Here is a 14711-nt window from a genome sequence, read left to right as displayed (position 1 = left end):
ACCCGGGCACGCTCTGATAGATTAACCTCGGAAAAACAACTCGTGAACCTGGGCATAGACTCAAGATAGAAATTTCAACAGAAACAATGGCGACCGATAAGATAGTGTCCATTGCAGATCTTGAAGCTGCGGCTTCTAAAATACTTCCAAGCTCAACTAGAGGTATAATCCCCAAGCTGCCCAACGATATCAGTTAGACTAAATGAGGGGTTCACAGACTTCTTCAATTCTGGTGCAACAGATCAAGTCACAGTCCACGAGAACTCAGCAGCATATCGAAAATACCGTATTCTACCTCGTGTGCTGAGAGATGTGTCAAACGTCAACACCACCACCCCTCTATTCGGTCGAGACATCGCCTTCCCACTTTGCGTCTCCCCAGCTGGTTTGCAAGGCATGGCTCATCCAGACGGAGAACTAGCAACAAGCAGAGCATGCGCGAAACACGGTATCAATATGGGTGTTTCATCCTATGCCAACCATTCTGTAGAGCAAATCACTACCGCAGGAAACGAAGTAGCTCCAATCCACCACGTTATGCAACTCTACTCGATGAAAGATCGCGAGAAAGAGGAACGAATCATTCGGAGAGCCGAAGCTGCAGGATGCAAGGCTATTTTCCTTACGGCTGATAGTCCTGTACTCGGTGTCCGGTATAATGAAGTTCGAAAGACTTTCCAGCCACCAGCTGGACTGGCATACCCCATGATGGAAAAGACATCCGAGCAGATTCAGCAGCAATCGCATGATGACGGATTTAAGTCTTTTAATGATGATTCGCATTCCTGGGCGAGAGAGATCCCGTGGTTGAGGAGTCTTACTAAGATGGAGATTTGGATTAAAGGTATCCTGACGCCTGAGGATGTGGAAACTGCTATTGAGTATGGGTGTGATGGGGTGATTATCAGTAATCATGGTGGAAGGCAGCTAGATGAGACGCCGTCCACATTGGATGTTCTTCCTGCTTGTGCGAAAGTTGCTCGTGGTCGGATTCGGATCCATATTGATGGAGGGATTCGGTCTGGAAATGATATCTTCAAGGCTTTGGCATTAGGTGCTGAGTGTTGCTGGGTTGGTCGTCCGATGCTTTGGGGATTAGCGGTAAGTTGATTAAATGTTATTATTCAGTACTGTCAGTTGACTAACTCATCCTAGTATAACGGACAGGAGGGAGTTGAGTTGATGCTCGATATTCTCTATCACGAATTCAAACGATGTATGCAGCTGGCGGGCTGCAAGTCTATATCCGAGATCAGTACTCTGAGTCTTGGAATTTCTCGCCTAGATGGTCCATTAGCAAGACTATAGAGATCACCAGAATAGAATATAGAAATGATTTTGAATATTAGTATAAAGTGTCCCAAAGCTCAAGTATGCTTCTCATCTCAGCTTACTAGCCGTGGTAGATCTTATCAGCGGGTGACATCAAATAAAATTTCCCCCCAACTCCGCAACATCATAACTTCACAATCAACACCACACTCTCCAGTCCAAAATCCCCAAAGTCCAGAATCCAGGGACTAAAAACCGCCAAAATGACCGACTCACCGGCTCAAAAACCACACATCGCACATACCCTCCTCTCTCGGGCACACTCCCCAGACACCGCAACACAGCAATTCACCGAGCGGATAAAACACAAACCCCTCTTCCTGCGCCCAACATCACCTTCCGCCCAAGATAATCGCGAAAGACGCCGTCTGCATCGTCTTCGCAAGAAAGAATACTTCCTCCGTCACCAGCGGCCCCGGCCTATGACCGCGCGCGAAAAGCGCAGCACAGGGCTCTACGATCTCCCGCGAGAAGAATGCAAGCACGCTCTTTTTAAGGGATTACATACGCTTTGGGTGGGGTATATGCAAGACATTTTGGATCTAAAGACCGAAGGCCGAAGTGGACTTGTGACGCCCTTGTCGCATGGTGCGAAGCTTGTTAGTGCTGATTTTCATGGAGCTGAGTTGGAGGTTGTGAGGAGTCGATCTGCCGGTCGGGTTGGGATTAAGGGGATTGTGGTACGGGATACGAAGTTTACGTTTGATGTGGTTACGGAGAAGGATCAATTGAAGAGTGAGTTTGGAGTTTTAGGGTGGTGTTGGCACTTGCTAATTGATGATTTAGCTATACCGAAGGAACATACTGTTTTTCGATTTATGGTCCCTCTACCAGTGGCGGAACAACAAGAGGAGAGCCATGCTGGCGAGGGTCAGGAGAAGGCACAGGAGACTGTGGCTGATGGAAGGAAGCCATTAGTTTTTGAGCTACATGGGAGCCAGTTTGAAACTCGGCCTGTGGATCGGGCTAATAAGAAGTTCAAGTGGCGGAATGTTGATTATGTATAATTTCCGTGCAGCGATGCATGGATTAATGATTATGGATTTTTTAGACTTGGCACAATATATTGATATCTATGGCAAGGTTATGCCTAAGTCATGAAGTCTGCTCCCTGTTTATGTAGCAGAGTGGATCGAATTCGATCTAGCATATTAGGCATAGATACATCGTAAATGGGATATAGAAGCGTTTGGCTGTAGAGCAGATGAACCAAGAACGAAGACTCAAATGTTCAAGGCAGACAAAGCTTCATGACGGAAAAGCTTCTGCACCGTCTTGGCTTTTCCTTTAAGCCCACTGTGGTAGCTCGTGGTAATATGACGTTTGGAAACCCCATTGCTATGATGTTGGACATCAATCCAAAAGGATATCATCTTATCAAGTAACCTGATAAATACCAGGAGTCCACCGGCCGGTTGTCAGGGGTTGCACTTGCACTGGTCGGCCATCTGAATGGATAGATGGCAACTGCAGCGTATACTTGAACTGACTGCAGGGTCATTTGTCAAGGTTTCCCCATCCTGCCAGTACAGTATTCCATTTGTGGAATCAACCATATGGATTTTTAGTTGGTGATAACAGTCGTCGAGATAAAATCGATAACAGCATGATAGTAGACAGCAAAGCAACTAAGCTGGAAATTTACATGCCAGCCCACTCAATGCTGAAGGTCCGCACGCTTTCTGTACGCTCAATCTCAGAGCCATCTTCTGTTTTCGCATTTTGAGGGCCGCCCAGAAGGAAGCCCTTCTTAACACCAGTGCCCAACCGACCACCGATGATGATGTCCATCAAATCGATCTCTTGATCCCATTCTGCCGATACAACGAGGAAATGCGAGTGGAACCGAAGAGGGTCTCCAGGGTATGCCACATATTGACACCCAAACCGAAGACCAGGCGACAGGAAATAGCCTCGTGAGTGCATGTGCGCAAAGAGCGGGTACGAGGATGGAACGTCCGGTCGGGAGACGATGAGCTCAGACGATGTAGTTGGGTCGGGTAGAGGAGGGTAGGAGGTTGCGGGTGTAACATGGAAGGCCTGAGAAGCGGGTGTGCCGGTCGAGGCGCCCTTTGAGGGACTAGAGGCATCGCCTGCAAAGAAGTCGACCACCGAGGCGGGCTCATCATTGGCAGCTGAAGGCTCAGATGTAGCTGTCGCAACATTGGCAGACTCTTCAGACTGAGGCTTAGCTTGTGCCTTCGCCTTTGCCTTCTTTTCGGCTATCTTTTTCAAAGTCTCTGCCTTTTTCTGGCTTTTGCGTTCGGCGAAAATACGCGAGGCATGGAGCCCTTGGGATTCTAATTCGCGCAGGTACTTTTGGCGATCCTCCTCTAGAAGAGATTGCATGCCTTGGTGTGCCTTGGCTTCGTCTACAATGCAAGCTACACCCTTGTCCACCAACACCCGTGCCTCCTCGGGCATCAACTCAAGCGGCAGACCCAGGAACACATTCTGTTGTGGGATTTGCGGCAAGGTTCCGGTCAAAACACCGCAGATGTTGTGCTCACGTCTCAGGTATGTGACGAAATCAATGGAGAAAAGTAGGTATCTACCAGAAATGAAGGAGATCGGAATAGGAAGGGTAGGTTGAAAATCCATTTTGAAAATAAAAGAAAGAAAAGTCGTTTAAAAATTCTGAAGCAATAAGCATGTTAGCAGTTGCTTCAATCCAAATATTCAAGTATGAGACATGGATTAAGGTAAAAGGTCATTTTCCAGTACGTTTCTCAGTCACAAGTGCTCGATTGAATTTTCAAAAGAGCTTCAGGGGATTGACAGATTTGTATTTTATATAATCATGCAAGAATAAGAAGGGGAGAAGGAGTAGAAGCTTACCATTAAGCTGTGATGAGTCTTGGGATTGACCAGCAAAGCCAGAGACTCAGGGTGGAAAAGAAGTGTGAAAAAGAATCAAAAATGTTTTTTTTTGTAGCGAGCTTCCACGCTTAGCCTTCTCTGGTAGGCGGTCAGGAATAGCAATTCTACCGATGACTAGCTATTAAAACCGGCAGAAACCACTACTTTTTGGTACATGTGCATTTCATGAGTTAAGAGAGTAATACGGAGGTGGTCATGTTGATTTGAACATCATAAATTCACTACTATCATGGCTTCATCTATCAAATTCAACCTGGACCTTGGGAGATATGAAGCCAATGTAGTCATCAATATTCACAAAGTGCCCAAGTGGTGTACCAGGCGGTATATAGGGCGGTCAAGCTCAATACTAGGAGCTGCAGGTATAGACCGCCGTAGATAACAACAGCAACTCCGCCTTTCATCTTCTGTGAAGTGATCCTCTTTCCCACCATGAACTTTCTCCTTTTGCTGTTCCTGGTCTTCTTTGTCCCATTGCTACTCTTCATTGGTAAGATTCACTTTTTTGCCTTGAGAAACACTATAGAAGTAGTGGCTAACACCCAATAGTATGGCTAGCAGCTTCATCCTGCTTAGGCAATCGCTTTCGCCTGGGAGGATTTTCAGCCCAGCCCGGAGTCATGGCCTATGGCCAGAGTTATCTGCGAACAATGGCCAACTCAGGACCTGCTATGTCTGAGCAGATTGAGATGGACGACATGCTAGATGAACCAGGAACCCGTCGTCGCTTTGAAGAGGAGGAGTGGGATGAGTGAATAGAAGGGATCCCTGTTAGATGGGACGCCCTCAGAACTCCAGGTCCGCCTTTTTAGGCATGCCACTAGAAGTTTGCGCATCTTGGGCCTCCTTATCTCCCTCTGCCGGTGGCAAGCTGAATGGCTTAATCTCAAATCGTCGACGGCTCAAGTTAAAGGCCCAATCTTGTCCAATGTTTTGGTCGCTACCACCGCCACGTTCATGTAAGACGGGAAGTCTGTGTGTTTTCAACATTCCCTGTGGCGGTTCCTCCTGAGTGGTGGCCGCTCCGGAGGTCGCCAGGGCATCGGCTGAGTGGGGGAATGGGCAAAGTTCAATGACACCATCGCTAAGAAGCTCAATCCAGCGAATAAGACCAGACGAGCGGGGGAACAATGATAATGGCACTGTGATCATAGCTGTGATGCGAGCGGCATGCGCATTCATGAAAGCTTTCAGAGAGTGCAAGAATTGCAGCACGTATTGGGGTTGACAGGCATTGGGCGGGTACATTGTGGGGTTGAGTAAGGAAGGAATCACAATGCGATGGATGGTGCTTGGCCCCGCTGATGCAATTGAACTTTGAAGTTGTTTGAGAATTGAGGTGAATGGCGAGTCTCTTGAGGGCACAAGTGGGATGAAGCTCATATTAGTGATGGAGGGGTGGGCGAGGCGTTTTGTGAGATCAAATGCGTGACAGAAAGCATTTTGCTGCTTTACGGCTGTATCAGGGTTTCCGGTCGATGTAGGAGCTGTATTTCATTAGTATAAGCGAGCTCTATCTCATCAGATGCGATCCATACACACCATCTCGAGCGCCCGCAATGCCAGCTCCAAATTCACCCAGTCGCTCATATCGCCAGGCAATTTTCATACGCTCATCTTTGCGCTTATCCGACCTCTTCTCATCTAGCGACTCTGCTGTGCCAATCAAGCCAGGCAAGCTTCGGCCCCATTGCTCGGGCACACCAACTACATGGATCTTTTGTTCTTGAACCACTCCCTCCGCTGCATAGTATCGCAGTAATGCGCCCGCAAAGTCTGTAGTTCCATTTTCCTCAATAAGAAGAATTTTGCCCATAGGAAGACCTGCATGGCCCGCCAACAGCCCATCTAGAGATGGTGTTCCGGTAGAGGTAGTAGGCCGTCCGTCGTCGGGGGGAGGGGCGAATGCCTGGAGTAGATTCGGGCAGAGCTGGCTGTGCAGAGACATTGGGGATAGCAGCGCGATCGACGCCAGCTGATAAGCCGATATTTCGCTTGCGGAATGACATTATAAAATCAAGCAGCACAAAAATCAATTTAAGGACAATAGATGCAGTGAACGGTGGTCCACTTGGTCACGATGGTTATCGGCGGGGGAAATCAAAAGCGGTAGAAAAAAAAGAGCAGCTTCAAACTCCGAACTCCGCCTTCAATTCCTAACTTCCATTTTCTTCTTGACAATCCCTCCACCCATAACCCGAGAAAAGGAACAGACTTAACAGGCTGATTCCTGATTGATACTATCTGTATCTGTACTCATTACGACTCATTTCAACGTTTAAAAAAAACCTGCACCGCAGTCGCATCTCATCATGTCCGATCCGCTTCTGTTCGAAGACACCTTCACCATCACTAGCGTCAATGCCCAGAAGTACGATCGCGTTTCGCGTCTGACTTGCGAGTCTTCCGACTCATCTATCACCTTCACTCTCGATGTGAACTCGGAGCTCTACCCATGCGTCGCCGGCGAGTCGATTTCCATGGCTCTGGCCTCGACTCTGTCTCTTGATGGCAAGGAGGATACCCGTGCAAGCTGGAGAGAGGTCAGCATGGGCGAGCAGACTCTTGCCAACGACTACGACTATGTCTGCCACGGCAAGGTTTACCGATTCGAGGAGGGTTCGACCAAGGATACCATGTAAGTTATTTGAGTTCTTCGTGATATGGTTTTTATTTAAGACATAAATTAATCTTGTGCAGGGCCGTTTTCGTCTCTTTCGGTGGCTTGCTGCTTTACCTGGAGGGTGCTTACAAGAAGCTTGCGCCTTTGAAGATCGACCACGTCTACCTTCTCCTCAAGAAATAGATCAATCTTCGAATGTCACTTTCTGGTTATGATTAGAAAAAAAATCGGGGTGTGGATGATCTAAAACGATCTTTTTGTCGGATTGTGCAGCGCAGGCGTTTTTTTGCATTTTGAACTTGATTTGGGTATACCAATACGATCGCCAATATAACACGATCTTCCAATGACTGTACCATTCAAAAGTACTAGTATTTGATAAATGTCTCGTATCAAAGATAAAGACCACCTCCAAGTCTTCAGTGGAGTTGGACTATGTACATTTTTCTATGACTTTGTCTAATGCGAGGCAAGGGGATATTCTAGACGACGATGCAGCCGAGATATGATGTCCAAGAAATCCGGCTCATTTTCAGCAGTGAGAAGACCATGTCTGATAAAGAAATCGATGATGACAACAGCACAGTTGGGCTTGAATTCACCACGTGCCAATGCCTCTCGCACTTCTTCCACTGTCAACAGTTTAAACTCCTCGACCTCGTTATCACCAGGCTGCGGGATAAGCGATGGGTCCAGCTTCATGTCATAGACATATTCCACCTCGGGCTGACTTAGACCAATTTCACCACCGGCTCGGGCATCTCGAATATGGCTGTATGTCACACATCCTCGCGCAACAATGGTCGCTCGAGAGATTGACTCGGGGAGGGAAGCCTCTTCCACTCCTTCGCGAACAATACACTCAAAGGGTTTCTCGTTGGTGCACATACCACCGGCAACGGTATTATCCAGCATGCTTGGGTAGGTTTGTTTGTTCTTTGCTCGACGAGGAATCCAAAGCTTCAGACCTGTGGCATCTTCCACGTAGCAAGTCATATGGGCACCGTAGCTCACGATACCGAAGAGTGGTGAGGCACACCGTTCCATATCCAGGAGGAACTCACCTCCTGGGCCATAGACAGGGTATCTTTCATTGCGCCAACCCTTGAGAACTTCAAAGGCATTGACCTTAACAGCCTCAGAGATACTCTCATCAACCACTTGACTGCGGTATTCCGGGGTCGCATCAGCCGGCGTAGTCAATGTTACTGTCTGGGCTGCAGAGTCAATCACCCAGTGGTCCTTTGGCCAGGGCCACTTCTCAACTACTGAGTTCAAGATATAACCCAATGTAGCATCATACCCGTTGACTCGGAATGCATGATACTTCTTGAGGTTCTCCGTGTAAGCAGCACGGTTGTCCACGTAGTAGGGAAAGCTAAGCAGCATTATTAGACCATGAAGCCAAGTCCCAAATGCAGAGTACAAACCTATCACATTCACAAACAAGTTCCAGATTGGACTTGCCCATCTTGATCTTGATTCAACTAAAGAGTCACAAAGAATACGAGTTACTCATTCAATCCTGGCCCGATGATATGAGGGGAATGCCAAGCCCTTATCGCGGGCGATAAGGGTATTATGTCACTTTCGCGGAGCTTTGAGAGAAAGAGAATGTTGGAATCTGCTGGAACAAAGCAAGATTCACTGAGAGACACAGAGGAAGTGAGATATTCCCTCTTTTCGCCCTTTCAATCTCAACATCTCACAACCACCGTTTCTCCAACCGTACCGCAACCATGCTCTCCGTCGTGATTCCCGGCCGTCCATGCCTCACGGATGCTGTCGCAGTAGACCCTCAGCCGAACGGCCAATGCACCAAGTTCGCTTTTTCAATCCCTTTCACGCCGTCATTCAACGAATTGGTTGTCTTTCTGCTGCCTGGAACAATTCTGCCACCAAACACCGGCGCCGCAATCTATGCGCAACTTCCCGATCCAACAACCGGAGCTCCAACAAACTTCCGTTTTATCGGCGCGTTAGCCAATGAGCAGCCATCCGGTTTATTCAGTATCTACCCACCTGGACAAGCTCCAAACAATTCAAACACAGGAACTGGTATGCGCTCCGAAAGTGAAGAAAACGAAATGCTAGATGATACCATGAATGCAAACCCTAACCGCGGTACAGTTCTTACACTTGGAATCTCAATTGAAGAAGTTCAGAACATCACGCCACAACTTGCGGAACTGGAGAACGAGAAGGCTGGAGGATCAAATGCTTTAGCTCTGGTTCCTGCTGCACAGAAGCAGATTTCCACCAAGGTACTCGCGCAGCGCATTATCGGAAGTGCGTTCAATTTCCTCGCAAGCTTTGCGGAGTCCGATCCGAAGAATAAGGGTCATGAGGTGATTCCATTGAAGAGTTTCCGGGATTGGTGGACGAAGTTTGAGAGACGAATTGATATGGATCCGACCTTTTTGGAGAGAGAGGATCCTAATGCTTCTTAATTGCCTGAGCAGCGCGCATTTACCCTGGTTTGAACTAGGTTTGGGATATCGTGTTTTAGTTTGAAGCATATTCATTAGGTGTTTGTGGAGGACCACATTATTGTATTAAGCGCTTTATCTTATGAATGAATTGATGTATATTTAGGCACCTGGGGCTTCCTGGATTCAAATCTGGTGATTCTGATCTAGTTGAGTACGAGCCATGATCTTCAATGTTGGATGTTGGGGGGATCTTCTTTTGACCGCTTACAAGCCTAGGTCTTGACTCTTGATCCATAATTCCCCTCATCATGCACATGCACATGCGTTGAAACTTGAATGAAGATGGATATGAGATTGCCTGAACCTACTATAGGGCTACATATATCATCCACCTCAAATGTTGGCATGTTGTGTTCAAGTTACTCACCAGACTCGGAGCGCATCACCTCCAACTTGTTGAAGGCATCCCTCTCTAAGCTGAGTCTCCCCTTGGTGGCAAGACAGCTCATGACATGATTATCAGCACAACACAGCGTCCACTGACCTTCCTCATCATCCAGGGCAGAAAGCAACGCGCCCACTAAAACCCCGATCATCCGTGGTCCAAAAACTGCCTTCGCAGGGCATTCGCATACGCCATAGCCAAAGGGCATGAATGCGTGGGTCTGGGCACGGTCCGCACGGGTGATGGTCATCCAGCGGGCCGGGTCAAAGTTGACAGCATTCGATCCCCAAATATTAGTTCTCAAATGGCAAGCTTCGATATCTGCAGCCTTGTATATTGGCTCAGGTTCACATGACGCTGGGTAATCGTCCCACACATACGCCCGGTAGATGCGCCGAGTAGGTGGATACATTCTCAAAGATTCCAGGACAATATCTTTTGCCGATGGCGTCTTCTCTTGGCTTGGCCGACTATCGCCCCCGATGACTACCTTGGTTGATGTTGTCATTCGAAGACTTGGGCGCCTTTCAAACTCCTCCTTGGTCACGTTCCAACAGAATGATACCATGGCTTTCGCCCACTCCGGGTTTTCACAACCCGTCTGAAACTTGAGCTCTAACAGCGCACGTAGGACAACTCTCCACATGGTCTCGAATGACGGCAGGAGGATATTCAGCGGGTTCAGTCCATGCTCAGCCTGATTGGGGAATACTGCTTGAAGGCTGGCCTGGATTGCCTTGTTCTGCTCAAAATTAAGCATAACGGAGTCATCCCTACCGGGCCTGTTGCCATTTTTAGACTGAATCCAGCCTTCGTTGATTTGCCGGGCTAAATTTAGTATGTCCAGATTACTAGGGCAATCTTTTGCCTCAACCTTTAGCACTGTTGCTAGAATGGCCCTTAGCGTGACTACTTGGACTAGGCTCGTGATATTGAACCTAGTAGAAGAAGGAATGCCAGGCTGGTAGGACAGTGCTGACCCCCGCAGCCTGTTTTCCATCCCATCGGTGTTATAGCCAACAATTATACAGTTTCTCGCAACATCCACAAGCATAGGGGTCAATCCGGACCACTCCTCAGGCTTTAGCTTGATGCGGCGCCTAGCGTCATCGATAAATTCCTTGACTAATGGAGCGTCATCGCTCGTAAAGGCATTTTTAATGCCGAAAACAGTCTGCAGCCCTTTGTTGGGCATGGCCTTTGAAGATAGAAACGATACTCGGTTACGTTTGGAGCCTTGAGTCAGTTTACCCTGGATGAGCTGGTGGCATAAGTAAGGATCCGAGACGGGTTTATCATCAGAATAAACGGGTTGTCCCGATTGTGCAGGTTTTGGCTGTCTTGCGAGATTCCAGAGACGACGAGAGATCAAAACGAAAGCCCAGGTAAGAGCAGCGAAATGAATGGGAGTCAACATATTAGCTGTATTTGGCAAGAATTGTGAGAGAAAGATAAAATCCATGCGAGAAGGAGCTGATCGGAGACGGAAGAGAAGAAGAGCCAAATTTGAAATGATAGAGAAATCTTGGAAATCTCCTTTACATTTACCTCGTTTGCCTTTTCAAATGTTGCCTGTAATGATTACGATCCTCATATGCAATCTACTGGATGCTAGCCCTGGAGGTTTGATATCAATCATACGTGCATTGGAAAACCGGATCAGGAACTTGAACTCTTCCTTGAGAATACAAGCTGAGATAATGATACCTATCTCTTTGTCCAGCCACAGACCTCAAGCTCAGGAGGCGAAATACAAAACATCCACCTGAGCATGAATTCTTCCAATCAAGGACATGAAAAACACAACGTACATGTACTAGGCATCTTCAGTTTCATTTGAATGTTTTTGATCATTTCAAGGATAGAGTCTTTATTATATACACTAGCGCTTTCAACCAGCTATAAAATAACATATGCGCTTCCATACCACTGGCAACTTGAACTTGAAGTCCCCTGGGACTACTTTTACCTCCAACGCCAACAGAAAGAAAAACTTGGAAAATAAACAGAAAGCCTCGCCAAAACAAATATACTCATGACTTCTCAGACTTAAAAGACGACATCCTCGCATGAAACGAGGAATCAGGCCTTAATCGAATACCAGGCGCATAACAAAGACTATATAATTCATCCACATAAGTCGTCGGCGCTAAAGCATTATCTCCACCCGCAACAACAGCATCATGAGCAACCATAGGATTCTTCGCTGCATTATCATTCAACCGCGTAACATCCACGCGCACCTCCTTTTGAACTGTAATATCACCCAACGCTACCACCATCCCCGGATCGAAGAAACTCTCTTGAGAATGACCCGACTGTGGAGATGGAGGACGAGTTTTTCGTGAGGGCCACATTCGAAGGATAGCTGAGCGGGTTGATGATATTAGATCTGATTCAGAGGCTGTTGAGCCGCTTCGGACATCTGTGCAGAAGAGTTCTTGGCTCAGTTCGCGGGTGAAGCCATCTCTATCGGCGATGTTATCGTTCACTTGTTGTTGAACGCGGAAGATGCGGAAGGGAGTAAATGTGAAATCTGGATTGGGGACTTGGGTATCGAGAGTGCCGACGACGCAGAAGGTGAGGATTGTACATTGGGGAACATGAGATTCTGTAATTGGTGATTGGGATTCGTGGGAAGGACGAGATCCCGTTCTGCATGGGGCGAGGAGAGGACGAGCGGAGAATGTAGCTGCTGCGCGCATGTCTTCGGGGAAGGATTTAGATAGTGAGGATATACCCTGCGCTAATTGATGGCGGAATTCTTCGATGCTGCGATCTTTTTGGATGGAACCGTCGGATTCGAGGTATTTCAGGCAGGTATTCATGGACCAGCCTTCCATGTGAGAGATTAGGTCGAGATGCGAGATTTGTAAACGGAGCATGGGGAGGGTGAAGGATGGGAGGGGATTGCCGGTTCCCTTGGTGGTGAGAATCTCGAAATGGTCGCTGACTGTAGGGCGCATTACGAATGCGGTCAAGTGTACGCCCTCGGAGAAAGAGCGGCTTGTTGTAGCATAGTCACGCATATCCCGGAGATGATCTCTAAGAATAGCCTCGGGGACGTGAATGCGGCGTGAGAGAGTTGATGTGATATGTTCGATGGTAGCAAATCGGAATCCGAATGAAGCTAAGCGATTCGCCTCGTGCTTCTGCAGCTGTCGCACACTGAACATCAGTTGACCCTTTCCAGTGCGCAGGGATGAGCGACCCATTGCGCGGGAAATTCGAGAAACTGGGATAGCAGTTGACACCACGTCATCATATAGGGTTCCGAGTTCGTTGAGAGGGATTCGGAGATCGTTCGACAGCTCCTGGGCTGATACGCAGAACAGCTGCTTGAATAATGTATCAAAATCGGTCTGCAATTCTGTCTCCTTGTTCATCACCACTCCGCGCGATAATACATGCTTCTGAATGGCGGCTTGTTCGGATTCGAGGCGGTTTCGCATAAAGGGAATCAAGTCCTTGATGACAGGCCAATTGCGACTTGCCCTAAAAGCCCACAAGAACGTGGGATGGGTGCGGGTAAGATCATCATCTTGAAACGTCTGTAAATAGCAGTCAGTTACCACGTTGCTCGACTCCTCCATACAGGCACCTGAAACATACCCGTCCAATGTAGTGGTCAACAATCTTCCTGGTGGGTAGCAGAGCCTGCGGCGTAACCATCACGCGCCCAGCGGGATCAAAGTAAGCGCAGGCGAGGATAAGCTGGTGAGCACGAGTCGTTGACCGTCTCCGATTCCCACCCGCGACAATCGCGCAGCACGAGAGGATGATACAAGAGACGCACGCCTATAGAGCGACTGTTAGTTGAAACGTGAAAATGCTACCGAGTCCCAATATGGGAGTATACTCACCAAAACTGAGCAGATGATAACAACTTGACTTCTTGAAACATGGGCCGTTTTATGCTGAGACTCGTCTCGGTCTCGATAACGCGTTCCAACCGCAGCTGTCCAATGCATGCCTGATACAGCACCTGCAAGAAAGCAAGCGCAAATCCCACGCCTCCACCAACTATCCGTCCATGTAGCTCTCCACCGGAAGAAGATGCCCAGTGCTGCTGTACTCGAAAAGATCGCGATGACGGCAGATCCAACCACATTGGCAACACGATACGAACACTTGTAGTTCGCGATTCCCAGTTGTCCCACGTAATGCATACCACAGACGGAGCTCCCAGTAAGTAATCCACCTATCATAATGCGAAGATAGCCTGCTTTTTCTTCAACGCCGACGGAATAGAATGCGGCGAGGAGCACAACGACGGGGAGTACGAACGACGTTCCAGTGAAGGCGACGTTGTACAGAATTTGGAGATGGGCTTCGCCGTTGCCGAGGACGATGGCGCGGTTTCCGATGAAGTGCATACACCAGATTCCTATGCCGCCCATAGTAATGGATGAGGTGAGCAGGAGATACCTGAAGCAGTTGTAAGCGGGTGGAGTTCTTAATGTTGGAATTAATTGATAAGGCTGAATTATCGTACCAATTGTAAAAGCCCAATCTGGAGGTTCTCCGGTGGAGAAGTTCCAATGTTGTCGCACATCCCATTGAACTGATCACATAGGATAAAAAGATGTATCCTCCTAAGTAGGAGACGTGAACCAAAGGCTCCGTGTGAGTGCTTGCACTCGTCATAGTGGGCAATTCTGTATATAAAAAAAGAGAGAATAGAGATTAAAACAAGGGCATTGATCGGGGTAATCGTATATTCGGATTAAGGAATGGAGGGGATCCGACTAAAACAGAGTCATGAGAGTGAATAAAGACATGGAGGTCATAAAGATCAAAATGTATATCAGAAAGGAGAGAGGTTCATAAACATAAGATATAAGGGGAAAGGTGTTGGGGTGATAATAAATTATAAACTCGAACTGCAGATGAACTAAGTACTAGAGCAAGCCTCGCTCATATACTAAAATCCAACACATCCCAGTCCAACACCAAGAACAAATCACTTGACATAGACGAGGAAAATGGATCCAGCAAT

General features: G+C 47.8%; 10 protein-coding genes across 10 annotated transcripts; 5 read left to right on the top strand and 5 right to left on the bottom strand.

Moving 5' to 3' along the window:
* Nucleotides 1–86: 86 nt before the first annotated feature.
* N7483_010599 (alpha-hydroxy acid oxidase) lies at nt 87–1308 on the top strand (the record flags this gene model as incomplete). The annotated part of the gene is made up of 3 exons (XM_057094026.1): nt 87–162; nt 218–1101; nt 1156–1308. The coding sequence occupies 3 exons, from the start codon at nt 87–89 to the stop codon at nt 1306–1308; spliced, it is 1113 nt and encodes a 370-aa protein (XP_056939997.1).
* A 227-nt stretch (nt 1309–1535) lies between these two features.
* N7483_010598 (RNase P/RNase MRP complex subunit) lies at nt 1536–2339 on the top strand (the record flags this gene model as incomplete). The annotated part of the gene is made up of 2 exons (XM_057094025.1): nt 1536–2067; nt 2119–2339. 2 exons carry the CDS (start codon nt 1536–1538, stop codon nt 2337–2339), a joined length of 753 nt encoding a protein of 250 aa, XP_056939996.1.
* Nucleotides 2340–2973: 634 nt separating this feature from the next.
* On the bottom strand, nt 2974–3933 carry N7483_010597 (tRNA splicing endonuclease subunit SEN34; the record flags this gene model as incomplete). Its single annotated transcript, XM_057094024.1, has 1 exon — nt 2974–3933. The coding sequence occupies one exon, from the start codon at nt 3931–3933 to the stop codon at nt 2974–2976; it is 960 nt and encodes a 319-aa protein (XP_056939995.1).
* Nucleotides 3934–4644: 711 nt separating this feature from the next.
* On the top strand, nt 4645–4967 carry N7483_010596 (uncharacterized protein; the record flags this gene model as incomplete). The annotated part of the gene is made up of 2 exons (XM_057094023.1): nt 4645–4702; nt 4762–4967. The coding sequence occupies 2 exons, from the start codon at nt 4645–4647 to the stop codon at nt 4965–4967; spliced, it is 264 nt and encodes an 87-aa protein (XP_056939994.1).
* Nucleotides 4968–4998: 31 nt separating this feature from the next.
* Nucleotides 4999–6160, bottom strand: N7483_010595 (elongator complex protein 4; the record flags this gene model as incomplete). Its single annotated transcript, XM_057094022.1, has 2 exons — nt 4999–5699; nt 5755–6160. 2 exons carry the CDS (start codon nt 6158–6160, stop codon nt 4999–5001), a joined length of 1107 nt encoding a protein of 368 aa, XP_056939993.1.
* Nucleotides 6161–6524: 364 nt separating this feature from the next.
* N7483_010594 (DNA-directed RNA polymerase core subunit RPB8) lies at nt 6525–7018 on the top strand (the record flags this gene model as incomplete). Its single annotated transcript, XM_057094021.1, has 2 exons — nt 6525–6850; nt 6913–7018. 2 exons carry the CDS (start codon nt 6525–6527, stop codon nt 7016–7018), a joined length of 432 nt encoding a protein of 143 aa, XP_056939992.1.
* Nucleotides 7019–7294: 276 nt separating this feature from the next.
* On the bottom strand, nt 7295–8306 carry N7483_010593 (thiamine pyrophosphokinase-related protein; the record flags this gene model as incomplete). Its single annotated transcript, XM_057094020.1, has 2 exons — nt 7295–8213; nt 8266–8306. 2 exons carry the CDS (start codon nt 8304–8306, stop codon nt 7295–7297), a joined length of 960 nt encoding a protein of 319 aa, XP_056939991.1.
* A 268-nt stretch (nt 8307–8574) lies between these two features.
* On the top strand, nt 8575–9285 carry N7483_010592 (OPI10 family protein; the record flags this gene model as incomplete). Its single annotated transcript, XM_057094019.1, has 1 exon — nt 8575–9285. One exon carries the CDS (start codon nt 8575–8577, stop codon nt 9283–9285), a length of 711 nt encoding a protein of 236 aa, XP_056939990.1.
* A 401-nt stretch (nt 9286–9686) lies between these two features.
* On the bottom strand, nt 9687–11129 carry N7483_010591 (Cytochrome P450; the record flags this gene model as incomplete). Its single annotated transcript, XM_057094018.1, has 1 exon — nt 9687–11129. One exon carries the CDS (start codon nt 11127–11129, stop codon nt 9687–9689), a length of 1443 nt encoding a protein of 480 aa, XP_056939989.1.
* Nucleotides 11130–11745: 616 nt separating this feature from the next.
* N7483_010590 (uncharacterized protein) lies at nt 11746–14359 on the bottom strand (the record flags this gene model as incomplete). Its single annotated transcript, XM_057094017.1, has 4 exons — nt 11746–13263; nt 13325–13510; nt 13576–14140; nt 14208–14359. 4 exons carry the CDS (start codon nt 14357–14359, stop codon nt 11746–11748), a joined length of 2421 nt encoding a protein of 806 aa, XP_056939988.1.
* Nucleotides 14360–14711: the final 352 nt, after the last annotated feature.

The sequence above is a fragment of the Penicillium malachiteum genome (assembly GCF_028827825.1).
Source record: "Penicillium malachiteum strain IBT 17515 chromosome Unknown utg000005l:1.0-9002435.0:326005.0-9005861.0, whole genome shotgun sequence".
NCBI classification, from domain to species: domain Eukaryota; kingdom Fungi; phylum Ascomycota; class Eurotiomycetes; order Eurotiales; family Aspergillaceae; genus Penicillium; species Penicillium malachiteum.
Note: the sequence above shows the minus strand (reverse complement) of the source record. Positions and strands in the feature narration are given on the sequence as shown.